Source organism: Olea europaea, chromosome 13 (assembly GCF_002742605.1).
Source record: "Olea europaea var. sylvestris chromosome 13, O_europaea_v1, whole genome shotgun sequence".
NCBI lineage: Eukaryota > Viridiplantae > Streptophyta > Magnoliopsida > Lamiales > Oleaceae > Olea > Olea europaea.
The window spans coordinates 16,190,674-16,209,452 of record NC_036249.1 but is presented as its reverse complement, the minus strand read 5'-3'; the positions used below and the strand labels follow the sequence as shown (position 1 = coordinate 16,209,452).

General features: G+C 33.2%; 1 protein-coding gene across 1 annotated transcript; it reads left to right on the top strand.

Annotated features, from left to right (window-relative positions):
• Positions 1-2,104: 2,104 nt before the first annotated feature.
• Positions 2,105-4,006, top strand: LOC111407727 (aldehyde oxidase GLOX1-like). The gene has a single exon (XM_023037370.1). The coding sequence runs from the start codon at positions 2,284-2,286 to the stop codon at positions 3,928-3,930; it is 1,647 nt and encodes a 548-aa protein (XP_022893138.1). The 5' UTR covers positions 2,105-2,283; the 3' UTR covers positions 3,931-4,006.
• Positions 4,007-18,779: the final 14,773 nt, after the last annotated feature.

Here is an 18,779-nt window from a genome sequence, read left to right as displayed (position 1 = left end):
TGACTAGCTCCCGTTTGAATCACATTAAATTTATAATATATTTTTATCTCTTTTCTTTTTAATTATACATTCTCCAATAAAAATAATGTTACACATAAGTCAAAAGCTTTTCCTTCTTTTTAATTACACATTCTTCAAAAAAATGATATTCCAAAATTTATAATTCGTTTCGATAGGGGCAAGTTCTCATTTGGCCCTCATTATTTTAAATTTTAATGAGTAGAATAGTATTTTTTTTGAGAGAGTATTTGGTCAATAAAGAATGGAAGGTTTTTTTTTTTTTCAGTTTACGTATAATATTATTTTATGAAAAATTTTGTGGTTGAAAAAGAGTGAAAAGTTTTCAATTTATGTATAATAATATAATATTATTTTATGAAAAATTTTGTGGTTGAAAAAGAGTGAAAAGTTTTCAATTTATGTATAATAATATAATATTATTTTATGAAAGATTATGTGGTTGAAAATAGTAGAGAGAAAAATGAAATTTAATTTAACGAGGGCCAATTTTGTGATCTAAATCCATGTCTCCATGGAGTGATTAAAATTTTCACGAGGGCAAGTAAAATTTTATTTTTCACATTATTGGAAAATGCATAAGAGATGCTACGGAAAAATAGGATTAGAAAGAGGTTGTGCACGTGTCAATGTTTGATTACAGAGTTTAATTTTTTTCCAAAAAATAAAAATAAAAATAAAAATCCAACTTTCCACTACATCAACCTGTTCTCTTTTTTTTATAGCCGTTTATCATTTTTCAATGCATAATTGGTTAAGTAGATTGCGACTTTTGTTATTTTTTGGAATTTTTTTTTTCCAATTTTCCTCTCATAGAGTGTGACCTTTGCCATTTTTCGATAGAAAAGTAAATAAATTACTATTGTTTTTCTTCTTTGTTTCACCATTTGAAGAAAATGCATTAACTTTTATAGAAAAAAGGTTGAACTCCAACCTTGAGGACTCTCACCACCCCGTTCCTGAAACATCGCGAGAGAGGTAAATCGCATGATGTGTCCCAACGGGTCAGAAAACAAGAGCTTGTCCGTACCCACAAAGAATCCAATTCCATATCTCAGAAATCGAACATTCACATTGCAGTTGTCAGCAAGGTCGAGAGTACATCATTCCTATCCTTTACACCACTGAGTTATATCCCAAGGCTTCATTAACTTTTATGCATGCATGAAAGAGGAACATTTAGCTGCCCCCCAGGGCACATCCAAGTTGGCGGAACAATCACATTGGGGGGTTCTGGAACCAAGTGTGGAATATTCTGTTGGGTGCATGCATTCATACGCTTTCCTGCACAATATTGTCATTAAAGGAGTAATTAATACATGACAGTATACGTGCTTCTAATTTTATTCTATTAAATGCAATTCCATAGAATTTTTTTGATATATTTTATTTTTCATGATTGTTACCATAAACTGTAATATGACCAAACGTATTATTAAGATGAAATATCATTTTGGAGAGCGAAAATCACAATTTTATTTTTCCATTAGACACATTTTATGAAAAAGTCAAGATCCATACATTTCATAACTAATCAGAACAATCTTTTATTTTTATAAATGCTTAAATTGTTAGATATATTACATGTTTATCCTCGATTGTTATCGACAACAAAGTCTGCAAAATTTATTTATTTATTTTTTCTGCTGCAAGACTTTATTTTGGCACAATCAATGTTATGATCAAATAATCATAACACATGACTCTCATGGGGTAGTCGAGTTGGTGGAGTAGATGAGCGCGAAAGCCTGTGGTACGAGTTCGATTCTTCCTACTAACACTTTTGCAATCGAGCTAGTCTAGTGCGATTTATTTGATTGGTGTGGTTTGCATGTTATTGTATTAATCCGAGAGTTTATTCAGTGCGCACCCGAAGAGTAGTGGTTGCGAGTTCCTCCGTCATAAGAAAAAATAAAAAATCATCACACATTATACATATACTAATTACAAACACGCACACAAGCCAAATTTGTACCAAGATTTTTGGTTCACATGCCTTCACGTGTGACCTATAATGCATACAAATATGAGTATATATAGACACACACTCAAGGCAATTGTGTGTGAAAACCAATCAATCCCTCCCCTCGAAATAGGAAATATAGAAAATATCTTTTCAAATAATTAATATTTCAGAGCGTATTCATTTCGTGAGCGAGAGTTCTTTCGATTTTGGCTTCTTGCTACTGTACCTTCTCCAAAAAAAGATTTAAAGCCAACCTAACCTACCTTCAACGCGCACACATCTAAACCATTCCTTCCAAAATGAAGATAACGCTTCCTATTCTCTCTTTCCTTCTCCGGCAGCTACTTATACTACCAGTGTTACTGATATGCTGCCGGATTATTCTCACAGACGCCGCCGGTGGCAAGTGGGACTTACTCTTACCCAACATTGGCATATCAGCCATGCACATGCAGCTCCTCAACAACGACAAAGTTGTCATCTTTGATCGAACTGATAACGGTCGGTCCAACATCTCACTTCCCAAAGGCAAATGCGGGAACGACCCAAATGACTGCACTGCCCACTCGGTGGAGTACGATGTCGCCACCAACTCCGTCCGCCCCCTCAGGTTACTCACTGACACCTGGTGCTCCTCCGGCGCCGTCATGCTAGACGGAACTTTAATACAAACTGGCGGTTTCAACCACGGAGATCATGCTGTCAGAGTTTACAAACCCTGTCGCGGTTATTATTGTGACTGGCAAGAATTCAAACATGGCCTTACACAAAGAAGATGGTATGCCACGAATCATATTTTACCGGACGGGAGGCAAATTATCATCGGTGGTCGCCTGCAGTTTAATTATGAATTTTACCCGAAAGTACCCTTGGTTGATAAACCATACTTTTTGCCATTTCTGGCTCGGACGAATGATCCGAAAGCTGAGAACAATTTGTATCCATTTGTATTTCTGAATGTCGATGGGAATCTGTTCATTTTCGCCAATAATCAAGCTATTTTGTTTGATTATACTAAACGGAAGGAGGTGAAAACTTACCCGACGATGCCAGGTGGGGATCCGAGAAATTATCCGAGTACTGGTTCTGCTGTTTTGCTTCCATTGAAGAACTTTCAAGGAGGCGCCATTGGAGCTGAAGTTCTGGTTTGCGGAGGTGCACCAAAAGGAGCATATCTTAGTGCAAAAAATAATGGTAATTTTGTTACTGCACTAAGCTCTTGCGGAAGAATTCAAATCACAGCATTCAATCCACAGTGGGCCATGGAAACCATGCCTTTGGCTAGAGTCATGGGTGACATGGTATTGCTACCAAATGGCAAAGTCTTGTTTATTAATGGGGCATCAGTGGGTACAGCAGGGTGGGATTTGGGCCGTAATCCGGTTTTGTCACCGGTTATTTATCATCCCGATAAGCCGAGCGGATCAAGATTTGAAGTACAAAAATCAAGCTCCACGCCCCGAATGTACCACTCAACTGCAATATTGCTTCGTGATGGCCGAGTTCTTGTTGGTGGTAGCAATCCTCATCCTAAATACAATTTTATAAAAATCTTCCCAACGGATTTGAGTTTAGAAGCATTTTCACCTTCGTATTTGGATCCAACATCAGCGAGTTTGCGCCCAAAAATATTTTCACCGGCTTCACAATCTATAATCGGGTACGGACAGCAACTCACTGTTAAGTTCACTATTCCTCCCGGCAGGCTAAATAAAAGTTCGGCCATGGTGACAATTGTCGCACCTTCATTTAATACACATTCTTTTTCAATGAATCAAAGATTATTGGTTCTTGGTGGAGGGAAAGTTGTGGCTATCGGGCTATCAAAATATAAAATTCAAGTGGTGACACCAGGTTCTAAAAATCTCGCACCGCCTGGTTACTATCTTTTATTCGTGGTTCATCAAGATGTTCCTAGTGAAGGCATTTGGGTCCAAATCAAGTAAATAATATAATGCGTCATTTTTCTTTTATTGGTGATACGTAACATATCAATAGAATCCTTATATGTGTAAGAATAAACTATATTGTTGTGAGCCCTATTTAATAGAAAAGAATGTTGATATAAGTGAAAGTTAAATTTATTCAAGTACAACACCGGAGTAACAGTAATTGTTGAGTGAGAACTATCATCGAAGTGGTGGTGGTAGTGGTCACATCTATCCCGATGGTGGAATTGGCGAACGGTGTCATTTCTTAGTTAGAAATATAAGAAGATAATCAAGAAATTAGTGTTTGTCACAGTTAGGTACAAGTAATTTTGTCTCCTTTGGTTGCAGAATTAAGTCATGTTTAGTGTAAAGTGAGAATTATTAGGCAGGAGTTAAGATCGACTGTTCATTTTTGTTGTCTAATTTGCTGTCCACTCAATTACAAATTAACACTTCTTAGAAATTTAAAACTATCATCAATTTTAATATTTCAACCTTAACATCAATTTTAATTTTTCATGATATGTCAGTTTGTAATTAGGTGGATAACAAATTGGACGGCACATCTCAACTAGTTAGACAAAGCTTAATTACAAACAACTATTTTTAGTTCTTCCTTTAGTTGCTTGTAGAAATATGGTCAACATTAATGAGATGCTACCTAATCATGAATCCATTAGTCATCAAAAAGAGTCTCACCATTAATTTGCATTTATTCTGACCTTTGGGCCTAAACCGTGTTAGAGCAGGCATTTTATCGATCAATTCAACATCTATTTATATTTTATAAGGTCAATTGAAGAATAATAAATTAATAATTATTTTTTCAAGCTTGTTAGCCATGTCATCTCTATCACAATAAGATAAACTAAAAGCAACCCCATTCGATACAATGAATAAAGCTTTAAATTCTAGTTTCTTATTAGTTATTACAACTAAGTATTGCACAATCAATAATCTATATTTGGAGTTCAATTAGACAGCAACCTTTAGTTGATTAATTTTCCCGCAACCTTTATTTGATCAATTATTTGTTTTATTAGTTAGATATATTCAATTAATTGTCGATCTTAAAATACTGGTGTTTTCCAAACGATGTCGCACTCCACAATTTTCAAGATTTTCTTCTCTTTGTTTTGCAATGTTCGATCTACACGTTACAAAAATTAAGGATTAAATTTGAATCTCTTAAAAGTATTTACTTTCACGTGCACGTTTAATGTACAAGCACATTTGTTTTCTTTAGTCAAAATCATGTTTGGATAATAAAACAAGAAAACCAAAAAAAATAAAGATAAAAAATATTTGTTATATGTTTACAAGAAAGGTCTAACCTAATAGATTTCTCGTAGTCAAATCATGTGTAACTATTGTAAATATTTTCTTTTGGGGGGGGGCGGGGGGGGGTTTAACATGTGAATATACAAAGAGTGATAATATGCTTACAAAGTAGGTTTATAAAAAAAATTGACAAAGTGGTTGTAGGCAAAATCAAGACCACTCACTTCAAAAACAATTTTTGAAAGCAACAAAATTCATTGACCTTGATCTTGCCAACACACACTTTGTCAACCAATTTTGTCAAACTACTTTGTACAAGTAGTTTAATTGATATGCTAATTAGCTTCGATTAGTTATTGATAATACTCCTGTATTCAAGAAAATTGTCGATAATACTTCATGATCTTATTAATATAATAAAAGATGTTCTCGAATATTAAAAATATAGAAGTCACTAATCAGTCACTATCAAGAGTTTTAAGAGTGTAATGAATCAAGTAGAATAGAAATGTTTGGGTGGTAGAGTCGTAAATTATTTATTTATTTATTATTATTATTATTATTATTATTATTATTATTATTATTATTATTATTATTATTATTATTATTATTTTGTAATGGATCACGAAATATGGATATCTCATCGTTAAATAAAATTAGGGGATATCTCCTTATTCATGAAAAGTTCCTTCTCCATCTCTTTAGATCTATTGGAATAGATTGATAAAAAATGTAAACGCGTTGTGCCTTGCAAATCATTCACTATTACTAGCGATATTGCAGCTATAAGTTTGTTGAATCCGCTAAAAAATAAAAAAGAAGTTAAAATACATAAATTTTATTAATGTTAAACTTGATATAGTGTTGATGTCATGTTAACAAATTATCAACGCTTAAAATGGTTTGACGTGACATGATTATATAAATGCTAGTCTCACAAATCATGACCTTACTTCCTTTATAAAGAAAATTTGCTATAACAATTTTGTATCCATTTTGAACATTAACATCTTCGGATACATTTGAAAGGGAATCTGGGTAAAATAAAAATAATAGTGCGTTTATAATATCTTGAATTGACCATACAACAAAAATTATTTTGTGGCATTTTATGTATAAGAAGCACCACACAGAATAGCCTTTAGCAGCATTGGCTTATGATGTACACATAAAAAATGTCACTAAAATAGACCATTTATAACATACCTTCAATATACATCATATATTATCTATCAAGTATAATCTTTACGCCATATCTTTGGGACATACCGTAAATATTGGTATCAAATAAAAAATAACCACAAAAAACTAATATAGATTTTAATAATAAAAACATAGTTCACCGATAGGGATGACAAAAAACCCTATTCAACCCAATACCCATGGGCCCCGCCCCAAATGAGGCGGGTAATACCCGCATAACCGGATACATGAGATGGGCATGGGACGAGTGTCATTGCCCCGAAGTGGGTATGGAACGGATACGAAACGGGTAATACTCACATAATCGGGTATATGAGATGGGCATGGGACGAGGGTCATTGTCTCGAAGTGAGTATGAGACGAATAGGGGAAACATAGCTCCCGCCCTTTTTAATATTGATTTCAAATATAAGTTTTTATCAAGTAAAAATAATAGATTTATTATACTTTTTAAAGAGAACATAAGTTGTTTTTAACAAATTGGTAAAAAAGTAATACTATTTACTAACTAAGAACATAAAAAATAAAAGCAAAAAATAAAAAGAAAAAATAAATGGGGCAGGAGACTTGTCTTGCCCCGACCCGATCCCGCTTTAATCGGGTATGGGGTAAGATAACAAAAATACTCGACGGAACGAAGGTGGGAATGGTCGACTTGTCCTATACCCGTTCCGTTGCCATCCCTATTCACTGATTGCAAATGTAAGATCTAAAACAAAATGATAAGCTCAAATTTATGACAGCTAATGTATGCCATAAATAAATAGCTATTTACAGTATGTATATGATCGTTACTACATTTATTGTATGATTTAAAAAGAGGGAGTATTCACTGTACTACTTTTTACGGTATGTATTGAATGTTGTGAAAAACAAATCAATTCCGTTATTGTGTCTGAATTTTTTTGACAGAAGGGGTGACCTACTCTCACAATGACGGGACCCCACTTTTTTTTGGGCTTTTTTATTGACACATGACCCACGGCATGTTAGAAAGTGTTAACCATTCTGGCAAAAAAATTCGGGCGAAGTAGCAAAATTCAAAGCAAATTATGTTGTTGTGGAGAAAATAGTTTGTATTTTTTTTTTTTTTTTTACTTAAATGATAGTTCAGCTTATTTAATTACTTCAAAATCATAAAAAGAATATATTGTCGGTACCTGATTATTCTATATCTTGGCAATAATTACCGCTAAATGTGGCAACTTTTGTTAAAAATGAAAATATACATACAATATACAGAGGAAGGGAATCTTCGTCTCACCTCTAGCTAAATAATATTCCATTAGCACCTCATAGGGTAATCGAGTTGGTGGAGTATGTGAGCGTGGACGACTTTGATCACGAGTTCGATTTCCACTACCAATACTTTCTCGGTCAAATCTATTGTACAAGGCTTGCCTAGTGTGATTTACTTGACTAGCGTGGTTTGCAGACTATTACGTCAACTCGAGAGTTTACCCAGTACGCACCTGAAGGATAGCGACTGCGAGTTCTCTCGTCATAAAAAAATAATAATATTCCATTAAACTCTTAGTTATGATTGACTAATGACTTTTATATTGATAATATCCTAAAATACAAATTTTCAATTAAGTTAATAAGATCATGAAGTAATTACTGTATTATCAATTAATCAAACAAAACTAAGATATTTTTTATAAACATAGAACATTCTGAAAATACTAAATCGGGTGCATTGCACGTATAGTATTATTTATTATAAAATGCACACTATGTTCACATTTAAATAAATATGGCATGTTTAATACGTCAGATCAGATTAAAAAGGCTGAAGCAGAAAAATAAGACGTGTGCAATGTTTTTCACTTGAGTATGAAGCACTCTTACTCCTAGCAGTGATTTGATATGATGGTTGACAATAGAGTTGTAGCTAACCAAAAGAGTGATATTTTAAGTAAATAATAAAATTATTAAAATTGAAAATGAATAAAGCGTTTATATTTGAAAGATTAGGTTATCTGTCAAGTATATTTTGCTAACTTTATTTGTCCAATAATTAGCTCGTCTATTCTAAAGGTTGAAATGATTTTTTTTCTTAGCTTTTAAAGGTTGGGGACTAATTGCACAAATTTTCCAAATAAAAAATGGAAATAAGTTTGTGATCAGGATGATTCGAAACGTTGTCTCCTGGTAAAAAGAAAAATATACAAACAATTTATTTTCTTTAGACAAAAGTCTTTTTATTTATTGTGTTTGATTTAAAATTTAAATAGAAAAAAAAATTGCACAAACTTTGGAGGTTTGGGACTCACCCAGGACCCTTGATACACTCTCCAGATACGGCATTTAGATGACTTATCTAAATTTTCTTCTTAATCGTTGCTTTAAAATAACAAATCAATTAATGTCACATTACTGCTTATTGATAAACAACATTAATGAATAGTATTATTTGTTCGCTTTAAAATAACAAATCAATTAATGTCACACTGCTTACGGATAAGCAATATGAATAGTTTTTTTGTTTTCACTAATACATGAAGCCAATGAACAACGAACGTATACCAACATGGCTTGACATTAATGGTCTAGTGGTACCGTAATTTTAATTTATTAGATGCAAGCAATATAAACCATTCTTAATTATTGTGTCAAAAAGAATAATCAGATTATAAATTAGAATAGTAGAGAAAAATTAAATTTTGCATGCATTCTTATATATATATTGGTTTTATGCTCATGCAATGCACGGGTTGTGTTATTTTTAAGGTAATTTTAGCATGTCGAATATTAATAGAATTATTCTAAAAGTTCAATAAGTTCTCACCTAAATCTTAGGCACTTACTAATCTTTAGTATTTAGACATACAGTTTGTAAACAAAATTCATGGTTCAATTCACTCTAAATAACATATTCTTAAATGTCATTGTGCCTGTGAGATTTTTTTAGGGATGTAGGTTTTCAGGTCACACGAAGCAAGGTACCTATTTGTTAAGAAATGGGCTGCCTCATATTCTTGGGCCTTAAGTTTGGGCCTGTGTTCTTATTGTGGAAAAGGGCTTGAACCCGGAAATCATAATTTCCTAAAAACACGCCTCTTCCTTTTTTAATTGTAGCTCGATTGTGGCTGTACACTTGGCAACCTTCTGACCGTTGATCTTGTGGTTGTTTGACTGAACGATTAAAGAGTTGTTTGGCCTTCACACTTGCATAACGTTTTAACTCTATGTGTTAGGGTTTCTCTCCTTCCTCTCTCTATCGCACCGTATATTCTTTGTGAATTCTTGACCTATAATTTGAGTGACTTCTGAGATTCTACACTTCATGTATATTGTGAGAAAGGTTTTTAGTGATTTGGTGTGATTTTGTAATGTGAGTTGAGGCGATAGGAATATCGAAGAAATCTCTGATTTCTTCTTACATACTGTAATTTTTTGGTGATTTCTTAGTGGATCTAGAGCTCTATCCACTTGTGGATGCTCAACGAGTGAGTAGGTATTATACCGAACATCCGGGCCCTTTTGTGGCGAAAAATTCTTCGTGTTCTTGCTTTACATTTCTGCAATTTTTCGATTTGTTGTTTCATTAAAGAAAGTTTTAAATGAGATTATGATACCAACAAGTGGTGTCAGAGCCTTCTTTCTTTAAGTTACTGTATTAGGGTTTGTGTTTTTAAACAAAATGCCTAAAATTGTTTTCTAAAAATGCAGATCTGATAGTGAAATGTTTTTTTGGAAAAAGAAAATTAGTTTTTCTTGAAAATTCTTCACTGATTAATCCTCGATCCAAATTTCTGGTTGAATCTCTGTCAAGTATTGAAATACCGTTGTATAGATCTGTGAAATCTACAATAAATAGTTAATATTCTTTTCGATTCAATTTTTTTTGGAAAATCACACTAACTCGTTCTTGACTCGTAACGATCTGTTGTTTTTGGTGATTTTCAGGTTGACTCGTCACTGAGTTCTGCTGGTTCTTGTAACTCGTACTGAGTTCTTGGTGAGTTGGGTCGACTCAGTCCGATTCATACCGTGTTCATGCTGAGTCATTATAACTCGTTGCTACCCTGCATGAAAACTGAAATTCTTGGTCCATTTCTAGTATACTCTGAACTTTCCCTTTACTGTTAATTACCTATGTCAATTTTTGAAATTTGGTTATTAAGGTAAGTTGCCCTCCAATACTTTCCTTTGTCCAAGATCCCATACGAGGATTTGGGAATCTGAGGGAGTATTGGAATTAAGGGTTACCACCCCTTAAACCGTTTCAAAACTGAAAACTACATTGATACATTAACTCTTGTGATTCTGTTATTGTACTTGTCAAGATGTCTACTGCATATAAACTTGAAATTGAAACCTGGAATGGCACTGGAGACTTTAGTCTCTGGCGTCAGAAAATGAGAGCTCTGTTGTTACAACAGAGATGTGCTGCTGCACTTGATGGTAATTGGCCTGCTGAAACTAGTGCCTATAGGAGAAGAGAGTTAGATGACACTGCTTCGAGTTCTATTTTCCTTCATCTTTCTGATAGTGTAATTAGGAAAGTAGGTGAAACTACCTCTGCTGAGGCTTTATGGATTAAGTTAGAAACCGTTTACTTAATTAAATCCACACCTAACAAATGTTATTTGTTAAGGCAATTTTATAATTTTAGATTTGACTCTTCCTCTGGATTGGAAGAGAACATTGATAGATTCAAAAAACTAGTTCAGGATTTAGAGAACTGTGATGAAGAATTATCTGAAGACCAACAAGTTGTTGCCTTACTAAATTCTATAAGCTAAAGATATAGGGAAATTAGAAATGCTTTGGAGTATGGAGGACAAGAACTCACAGTTGATATAGTAATCTCTGCCCTAAGAAATAGGGAACTTGAACTTAAAACTGATTCAAAAGATTCTAAGTACAGTAAAGGGTTGCACATAAAAAAAAAACCAATCCAAAATAAGAAAAATAATCAGTGTAACTTTAATTCTCACAAGAAAGGAAAATTCCAGAATCCTAAGTTCAAAGATAAAAATAAGAACCAAGTAAAATATAAGAATCAAGTCAGAAAGTGTTACTATTGTGGTAAAACAGGACACTTGATAAAAGACTGTTTTAAGAAAATTTCTGACTTAAAGAATACACAAAATGCTGATGGTTCTGCAGCTGTTGTCTGCAAGAATGAACTTAATATTCAAGGTGTTGTTCTTGTTAACACCTCCAATAGAAACCCAAAGGAATGGGTGCTAGATTCTGGATGCACTTTCCATATGCACCCCATTAAAGATTGGTTTGCTAAACTTGTTGACTTTAGTGGAGGACAAGTTCAAATGGGAAATGACATGAGTTGTCAGATAAGGGGAATTGGAAAATTGAATCTTCTACTAAACAACAACTATATCCTTGAACTTGATAAAGTCATATATGTACCTGAACTAAGAAGAAACTCAATTTCTTTAGGAGAACTAGATGAGAAATATGACATAAGGATTCATAAAAATCTTATAAGATTGATCCTTAATAACAAGGAAGTCATATCATCTCCTAAAATAAATGACATCTATACTCTTCAAGCTAAACCTTTAGTAGGTTATGGCTCTCTAGCTATAAATTCAATTTTTGATAAGTCATTAATATGGCATAGAAGACTTGGCCACATGTCTGAGAAGGGACTGAATATTTTAAATAAGATGGGATGTTTTGTGTTTTGAGTTTTGAATTCATTTTGAGTTTTGTATTTTGAGTGTTTGTTTTGAAATTGTTGAAAATGCGTTCTTTTTGTTAGTTTCTCAAAACAAAAAAAAAATCATTTTTTTTTTGAAATCTTGAGAATCACCACAACACCACCTCAAAACACCAATAAAAAAATAAAAAAATAAAAAAAATAATTAATTTTTAATTTTTTTTTTTAAATTTTGAGAATCACCCTACCACCTCCTCAAAAAAAAAAAAAAAAAAAGGTGTGTTTCTTGCATTTTCAATTTTTTCAAGTTTTACACTGAAAACGCCCAAAACGACAAAAAAGTCGTTTTGTGTTTTCTTCACAATTTTTTTTCGTTTTCGAAAACAGGAAAGAGAATACGTTTTTACTGTTTTGAAAAATCGAAAATAGAAAACGGCCCGAAAACGATAAAGAGAACAGGGCCTAAGTTTTTGTGAAGACTGTATAATTGGAAAGCAAAACAAATTACCTTTTAAATTTGGAACCCACAAATCTACTGTTATTTTAGAATATTTACATGCTGACCTTTGGGGGCCAGCATCAGTAAATACTCTAAGTGAATTCAGATTTTACCTGGTCATTGTAGATAATTTCTCAAGAAAAATTTGAACTTTTCTTGTAAAACACAAATCAGATACTTTTCAAAATTTCAAACAACGAAAATTAATGATTGAAAATCAAACTAATAAGAAAATCAAAGCACTTAGGACTGATAATGGCCTTGGATTCTGTAATTCAGAATTTGATTCCTTTTGTAAGGAATCTGGAATTCTAAGGCATAAGACTGTAACATACACCCCTCAATAGAATGGAGTTGTTGAGAGGATGAATAGAACCTTATTGGAAAAGGTCAGGTGTATGTTACACAGTTCTGGACTTCCAAAGTTCTTTTGAGAGGAGGCCCTGAAAACAGCAACATATCTTATAAATATAAGTCCTTCAAGTGCCATTGATTTACAAGTCCCAAAAAAATTGTGGTCAAACTCTATACCTAATTATAATAGACTTAAAGTTTTTGGATGCACTACTTACTCCCATCAAAATGAAGGTAAACTTGAACCAAGATCCTTGAAGTGTGTCTTTTTGGGGTATGGGGAGGAAACCAAAAGGTATAGACTTTGGGTTAAATGTCAAAAAGGTTATAGGGTTATCATCAGTAGAAATGTCATTTTCAATGAAAATGAACTACCCTGCAAGAAATCATCATCTGAAACAAAATCTGTTGAACCAATACCTATGAAAGAATCTGTTCTTGAAAATCAGATTGTTGAACCAAATGATTAGAATGACTTAATTGAGGTGGAGACTACCCAATCTGATATTAATCAAGATCTGTGTGAACCTGAAGATGAAACTGTGTCAATAGATCAATCTCTAGCTGATTACCAATTAATTAGAGATAGAGATAGAAGGAATAGATTCCCATCCTCTAGGATCAGAGATGATGAATTTGTTACATTTTTCTAAGTTCTTAACTTACAAATTCAGAACCTTTCACCTTTGAAGAAGTGTAACTTGTTCTGATTCGAAGCTTTGGAAAGAAGCTATGAATGAAGAAATGGAATCATTGATTAAAAATGAAACATGGATCTTAGTGAATAAACCTAAAAATCAAAAGGTTGTGGATTGTAAGTGGATATTCAAGATAAAAGAAGGTGACTCCAGTATTGGAGATAAAAGATACAAAGCTAGGTTAGTTGCAAAAGGATTTACCCAAAAGGAAGGAATAGACTATAACGAAATTTTTTCACCAATTGCAAAATACACAACTATAAGAATTTTGCTTACCTTAACTGCCCACTTTAATTAGGAACTTGATCAACTAGATGTAAAAATCGCCTTTTTAAATGGGGATCTTGATGAGACCATTCATATGAGTCAGCCAAAAGGTTTTGAAGAAAAATCTAAAACTGGAAAAGTTTGCCTATTGAGAAAATCATTTTATGGCTTGAAGCAGGCCCCAGACAATGGTATAAGAAGTTTGATTCATATATTCAAACCTTGGGTTTTGTTAAAAGCAATTATGATTCCTATTTCTTCTTCAAAGGGTCAAGTGGACCAGAATCCATCTATTTACTTCTATATGTGGATGATATGTTACTGGCTTGCCCAAATAGATCTGAAATTGATTTTATTAAAGTAAAATTAAAATTTGAATTTGAAATGAAAGACTTAGGATAAGCTAAGAAGATTCTTGGAATAGAAAGAGAAAGGAATGGAAAAGATTTCACTTTATGCTTGAAACAGTGTTCTATGTGAAGAAAATACTTGAAAAATTCTCTATGACTGAATGTAAACCTGCTTCTTTACCTTTTGCAAATCACTTTAAGCTATCAAGTGAACAATCACCTAAAACTGCTGAAAAATTTAAAAGAATGGAAAATGTACCATATGCAAACACTGTAGGGTCTATAATGTACCTCATGATTTGCACCAGACCAGATCTAGCTCATAATATAAGTATTCTAAATAGATTCATGGCTAATCCTGGTGAGACTCATTGGCTGGCTATGAAATGGATTCTAAAATATTTGAAAGGCTCATCAGATATAGGTTTGCTGTTTAAAAACAGCAAAGAAGGTATAGTTCTTAAAGGATACATTGACTCTGATTTTGCTGGAAACTTAGATAAAAGAAGATCTACTTCATCATATGTTTTCACTTTGTGTGATGGGTGCATTAGTTGGAAATCCCAATTACAAAAGTTAGTTGCTTTGTCATCTACAGAAGCAGAATATATAGCTGCCTGTGATACTGTTAAAGAGGGTATTTGGCTTAGAGGACTATTAAATGAAATTGGATTCATAAATAATTCTGTTAGAGTTTATACTGACAATCAGAGTGCTATTCATCTCAGTAAAAATCCTATGTATCATGGTCGAACAAAACATGTTGATATTAAGTTTCACTTTGTGAGAAATATGGTTGAAAAATGCCTGATCAGATTAGTAAAAATTCCAACAGAATTTAATCCCTCTGATTTAGAGACCAAAATACTGCCTTTAACTAAATTTGAAAACTGCTTGAAGATTCTAAACATCACTTGAAAAGTAGTGGGTTTAGAAAAATCAAGCTGTACTACTTTAGATATGTACTAACTAATTTTTATTTTATTTTATTTTATTTTATTTTTATTTTTATTTTTATTTTATTTATTTTATTTTTTGTCTTTACAGGTAAAAAAGAGCAAATGAAACTAGCTGGAAACTAGACCCTAGAAATTACCAAGAATAATTCGACAAGGTAGAGATTGTTAAGAAATGGGTTGCCTCATATTCTTGGGCCTTAAGTTTGGGCCTGTGTTCTTATTGTGGAAAAGGGCTTGAACCCAGATGAAGAAATCGTAATTTCCTAAAAACACGCCTCTTCCTTTTTTAATTGTAGCTCGATCGTGGCTGTACACTTGGCAACCTTCTGACTGTTGATCTTGTGGCTGTTTGACTAAACGATTAAAGAGTTGTTTGGCCTTCACACTTGCATAACGTTTTAACTCTATGTGTTAGGGTTTCTCTCCTTCCTCTCTCTATCGCACCGTATATTCTTTGTGAATTCTTGACCTATAATCTGAGTGATTTTTGAGATTGATGTATATTGTGAGAAAGGTTTTTAGTGATTTGGTGTGATTTTGTAATGTGAGTTGAGGTGATAGGAATATCGAAGAAATCTCTAATTTCTTCGTACATACTGTAATTTCTTGGTGATTTCTTAGTGGATCTAGAGCTCTATCCACTTGTGGATGCTCAACGAGTGAGTAGGTATTACACCAAACATCCGGGCCCTTTTGTGACGAAAAATTCTTCGTGTTCTTACTTTACATTTCTGCAATTTTTCGATTTGTTGTTTCATTAAAGAAAGTGTTAAATGAGATTATGATACCAACACTATTTCATATTTTAGTCACAAAAATTGATACATATGAAACCACAAACTAATATGAACATGAGATTAGATATATACAATCAAAACAAGCCAGTTAAGGAAGCTTTTGGATGTTGAAGTGGTGAGGTTAATTCATTTGGTCCCTCCGTTTCAGAGAAAGAAAGTCATTGATATATTCTCTAAACTTGAATTAGGGTGTCCAAACTTATCAACACTCCAATAGATCCATTTGTCTCAGAGGTAATCAAAGTGAATTACAAGATAATCCTGGAAGATATATAAGATCAATTCGAAAGTTGAACTATCTCATAGTCAAAGGACTATACATATTTTTGAATGGTTAGTCAGTTTCTTACTTCTCTAAGAGTGGTCAATGATGCTGTGGTGTGTGTTTTTCAAGTATGTCAAAAATGCAGTGACGCCAATTGGGCCACATCTCCATTTGATAGAAGGTAAAAAGCAAGATACCATATATTCACCTACAGTAAAGCACTATCTTCGGAAAAATAAGCAAAGGAATGCAGTCCCCAAGGTGATTAAAATTGTCTGAAGTACCAAGCAATAGCTCATGATACTTGTAATTTCGTTTGGTCAAAAGATATGTCACCAGAGTTGGGATATGTATATTTTCAGTCTAGGACTTAGTTTATAAACTTCCAATTGATTATTTCTCTTATGATGATTATTCAAGCAACAAATGTAAAATCTACATACCAGTTAGCTGATCAAATCATCAAGCCATTGAGTGATCAGAGAGGTTGTAACATTTGTAACAAGTTGGAAATATATTATACGTGTTCCACCTTGAGATAGAGTCTTAAATGATACAATAGACCCTAAACATGCTGGATTAACTATGGTAGCAAATCCTAGTTCCTTCTCCTAACTCTTCATGTTACATGCTTTCCCATTTCTTACCTAGTATATTCCACAAGAATTTTTCCATTCCATTGTGATGTTGGACAAAATGCGGCACACAGTAAAATAATATTTTTTTCCATGGAATACAGGGGCGAAAAGAAATTTCATAACAATTGCGGCATGGACGACATCTTGAAAGTTGCAAGAACATGTCGTGATCAAGATTCGAAGTTAAATAAAATAAAAAGAGAGTGTCGAAATTTGACTCTCTTTTGTGGGCACGTTCTGAAAAAATATAAAATTTCAATAGTAGAAAAAAGTCAAAAGAATGAAAGGCTTCGTGCCATTTAAGATTCACCGAAGAAAAATTGAACGCTTACCTGATGTCCGCGTGGCGAAAATAACTGAATTTTAATCATCTCTAGTTCGTAAAATGAAATTCCATTTTCAAGACTTTCATCCTTCTCTAATATCTCTGCCCAAGTTGGGATATCTTGAACTGGTTCCTTTTCATGTTTATGACCGTTGATGTGAAAAATGCCTCCTGGTATTTGTTCTTTGGCAATCTGATTTACATGAACATTGCTTGATTGACGGCCAGATATATTCTTCTGGATGATAAGAGTGTTCTTCCATAGATGCAAGTCCTACAAGGCTTTGTATAGCAACATGAGCAAGAAATAGATTTATTGAGTTGAAGAGGTAATAAGACTGGTAAATAAAGTGGAAGTATTCTAAGTAGAAAGAGATATGCAATAATAATACACAATATAGATATATAACAAAAGTACATATTAAGTTCAAATATATGCAATATTTAGTTTAGCAGCCATGGTAAGACTAATCCATGTTTCACTTTTTGGTTTAATGCTATATGTTAAGCAAAAAAATATGATAAAGATAGTTATCTCAATTTAACTTTTTGGCAAAATACATTGGATGAGAAGATTGTATTGTCTCCAATTTCGCCCAGTCCCCTCCTTATTCTGGTCTTCATCGTCATCAAGAATGGCAACCCAGTCCCATAGATGAGCAAATATCATGGTTCAGACTTAGTGCTATAGTTCTGATGGTCAAGAGGTACAAAAATTGAACAAAGAGATTCCACCTTTTCATTACTATCATCCTATTCACCATCGTCGCCATCTTCATCATTGTCCTCATCATCAAAATTGCTATCGTCATCATCCAGCTCATCTATACCAAAATCAATCTCCTCCATCTCACTGATTATTTTTTGCTTTCTCTAGTCCAATAATGACTTGCTGCATTGTTTTAAAAGTAAAGTAAGCCTCCATAAATTATCAATGGAAGTTGGAAGAACCCATTAGTTTCCAAAACTTTCTTTTTTCTCGTCCAAAAATAATCTCCTTCCTCTGATTTTGTTCGTCTTAAACATTAAGAGAAGAGAGCAAACACAACTTATACTGGTTGAACCTATTATTCTCCAAAATCATTTTTTCTCTTTCCGATAATCCATATCCTCGGATTTTATTCGTCTTTGACATTAAGCAGAGAGTGCAAATATAATTTGTAGCTTGGCAATCAAGAGTGTCCGGATATTGCATAACACATATCTTCTCATGTAGATTTCAAGCTAGCACCATAGGTTCTTTCTACAAGAAGACCGAATCAAGATGCCTTAGAAATAGAGCATAATAGCTTTACCATATACTTGTATATATGAGAAAGCACATACCAGACTAAGAATTTGATATGTAATTAAAAGAAGATAAAAATAATGTTGCATTCAAGCTGTAAGTAACGTTTTTCAGATTTACATTGCTAACATATCCAATAAAATTATACAACACTGAGAACGCAACTGCAAATATCTTACTTCCATTAAATTGTCGCTCTTGAAACCTGAAAAAATCAATGTCGTTTTGCTGTTCACCTAAGAAATCGAATTTCAATACAAAATTAGAATCACATATTTTGTTAAGAGATTTTTTGCTATAAAATC

Excerpts from the sequence above, each read along its gene's own strand:
- LOC111407727 (XM_023037370.1), top strand. The coding sequence starts at position 2,284 with ATGAAGATAACGCTTCCTATTCTCTCTTTCCTTCTCCGGCAGCTACTT.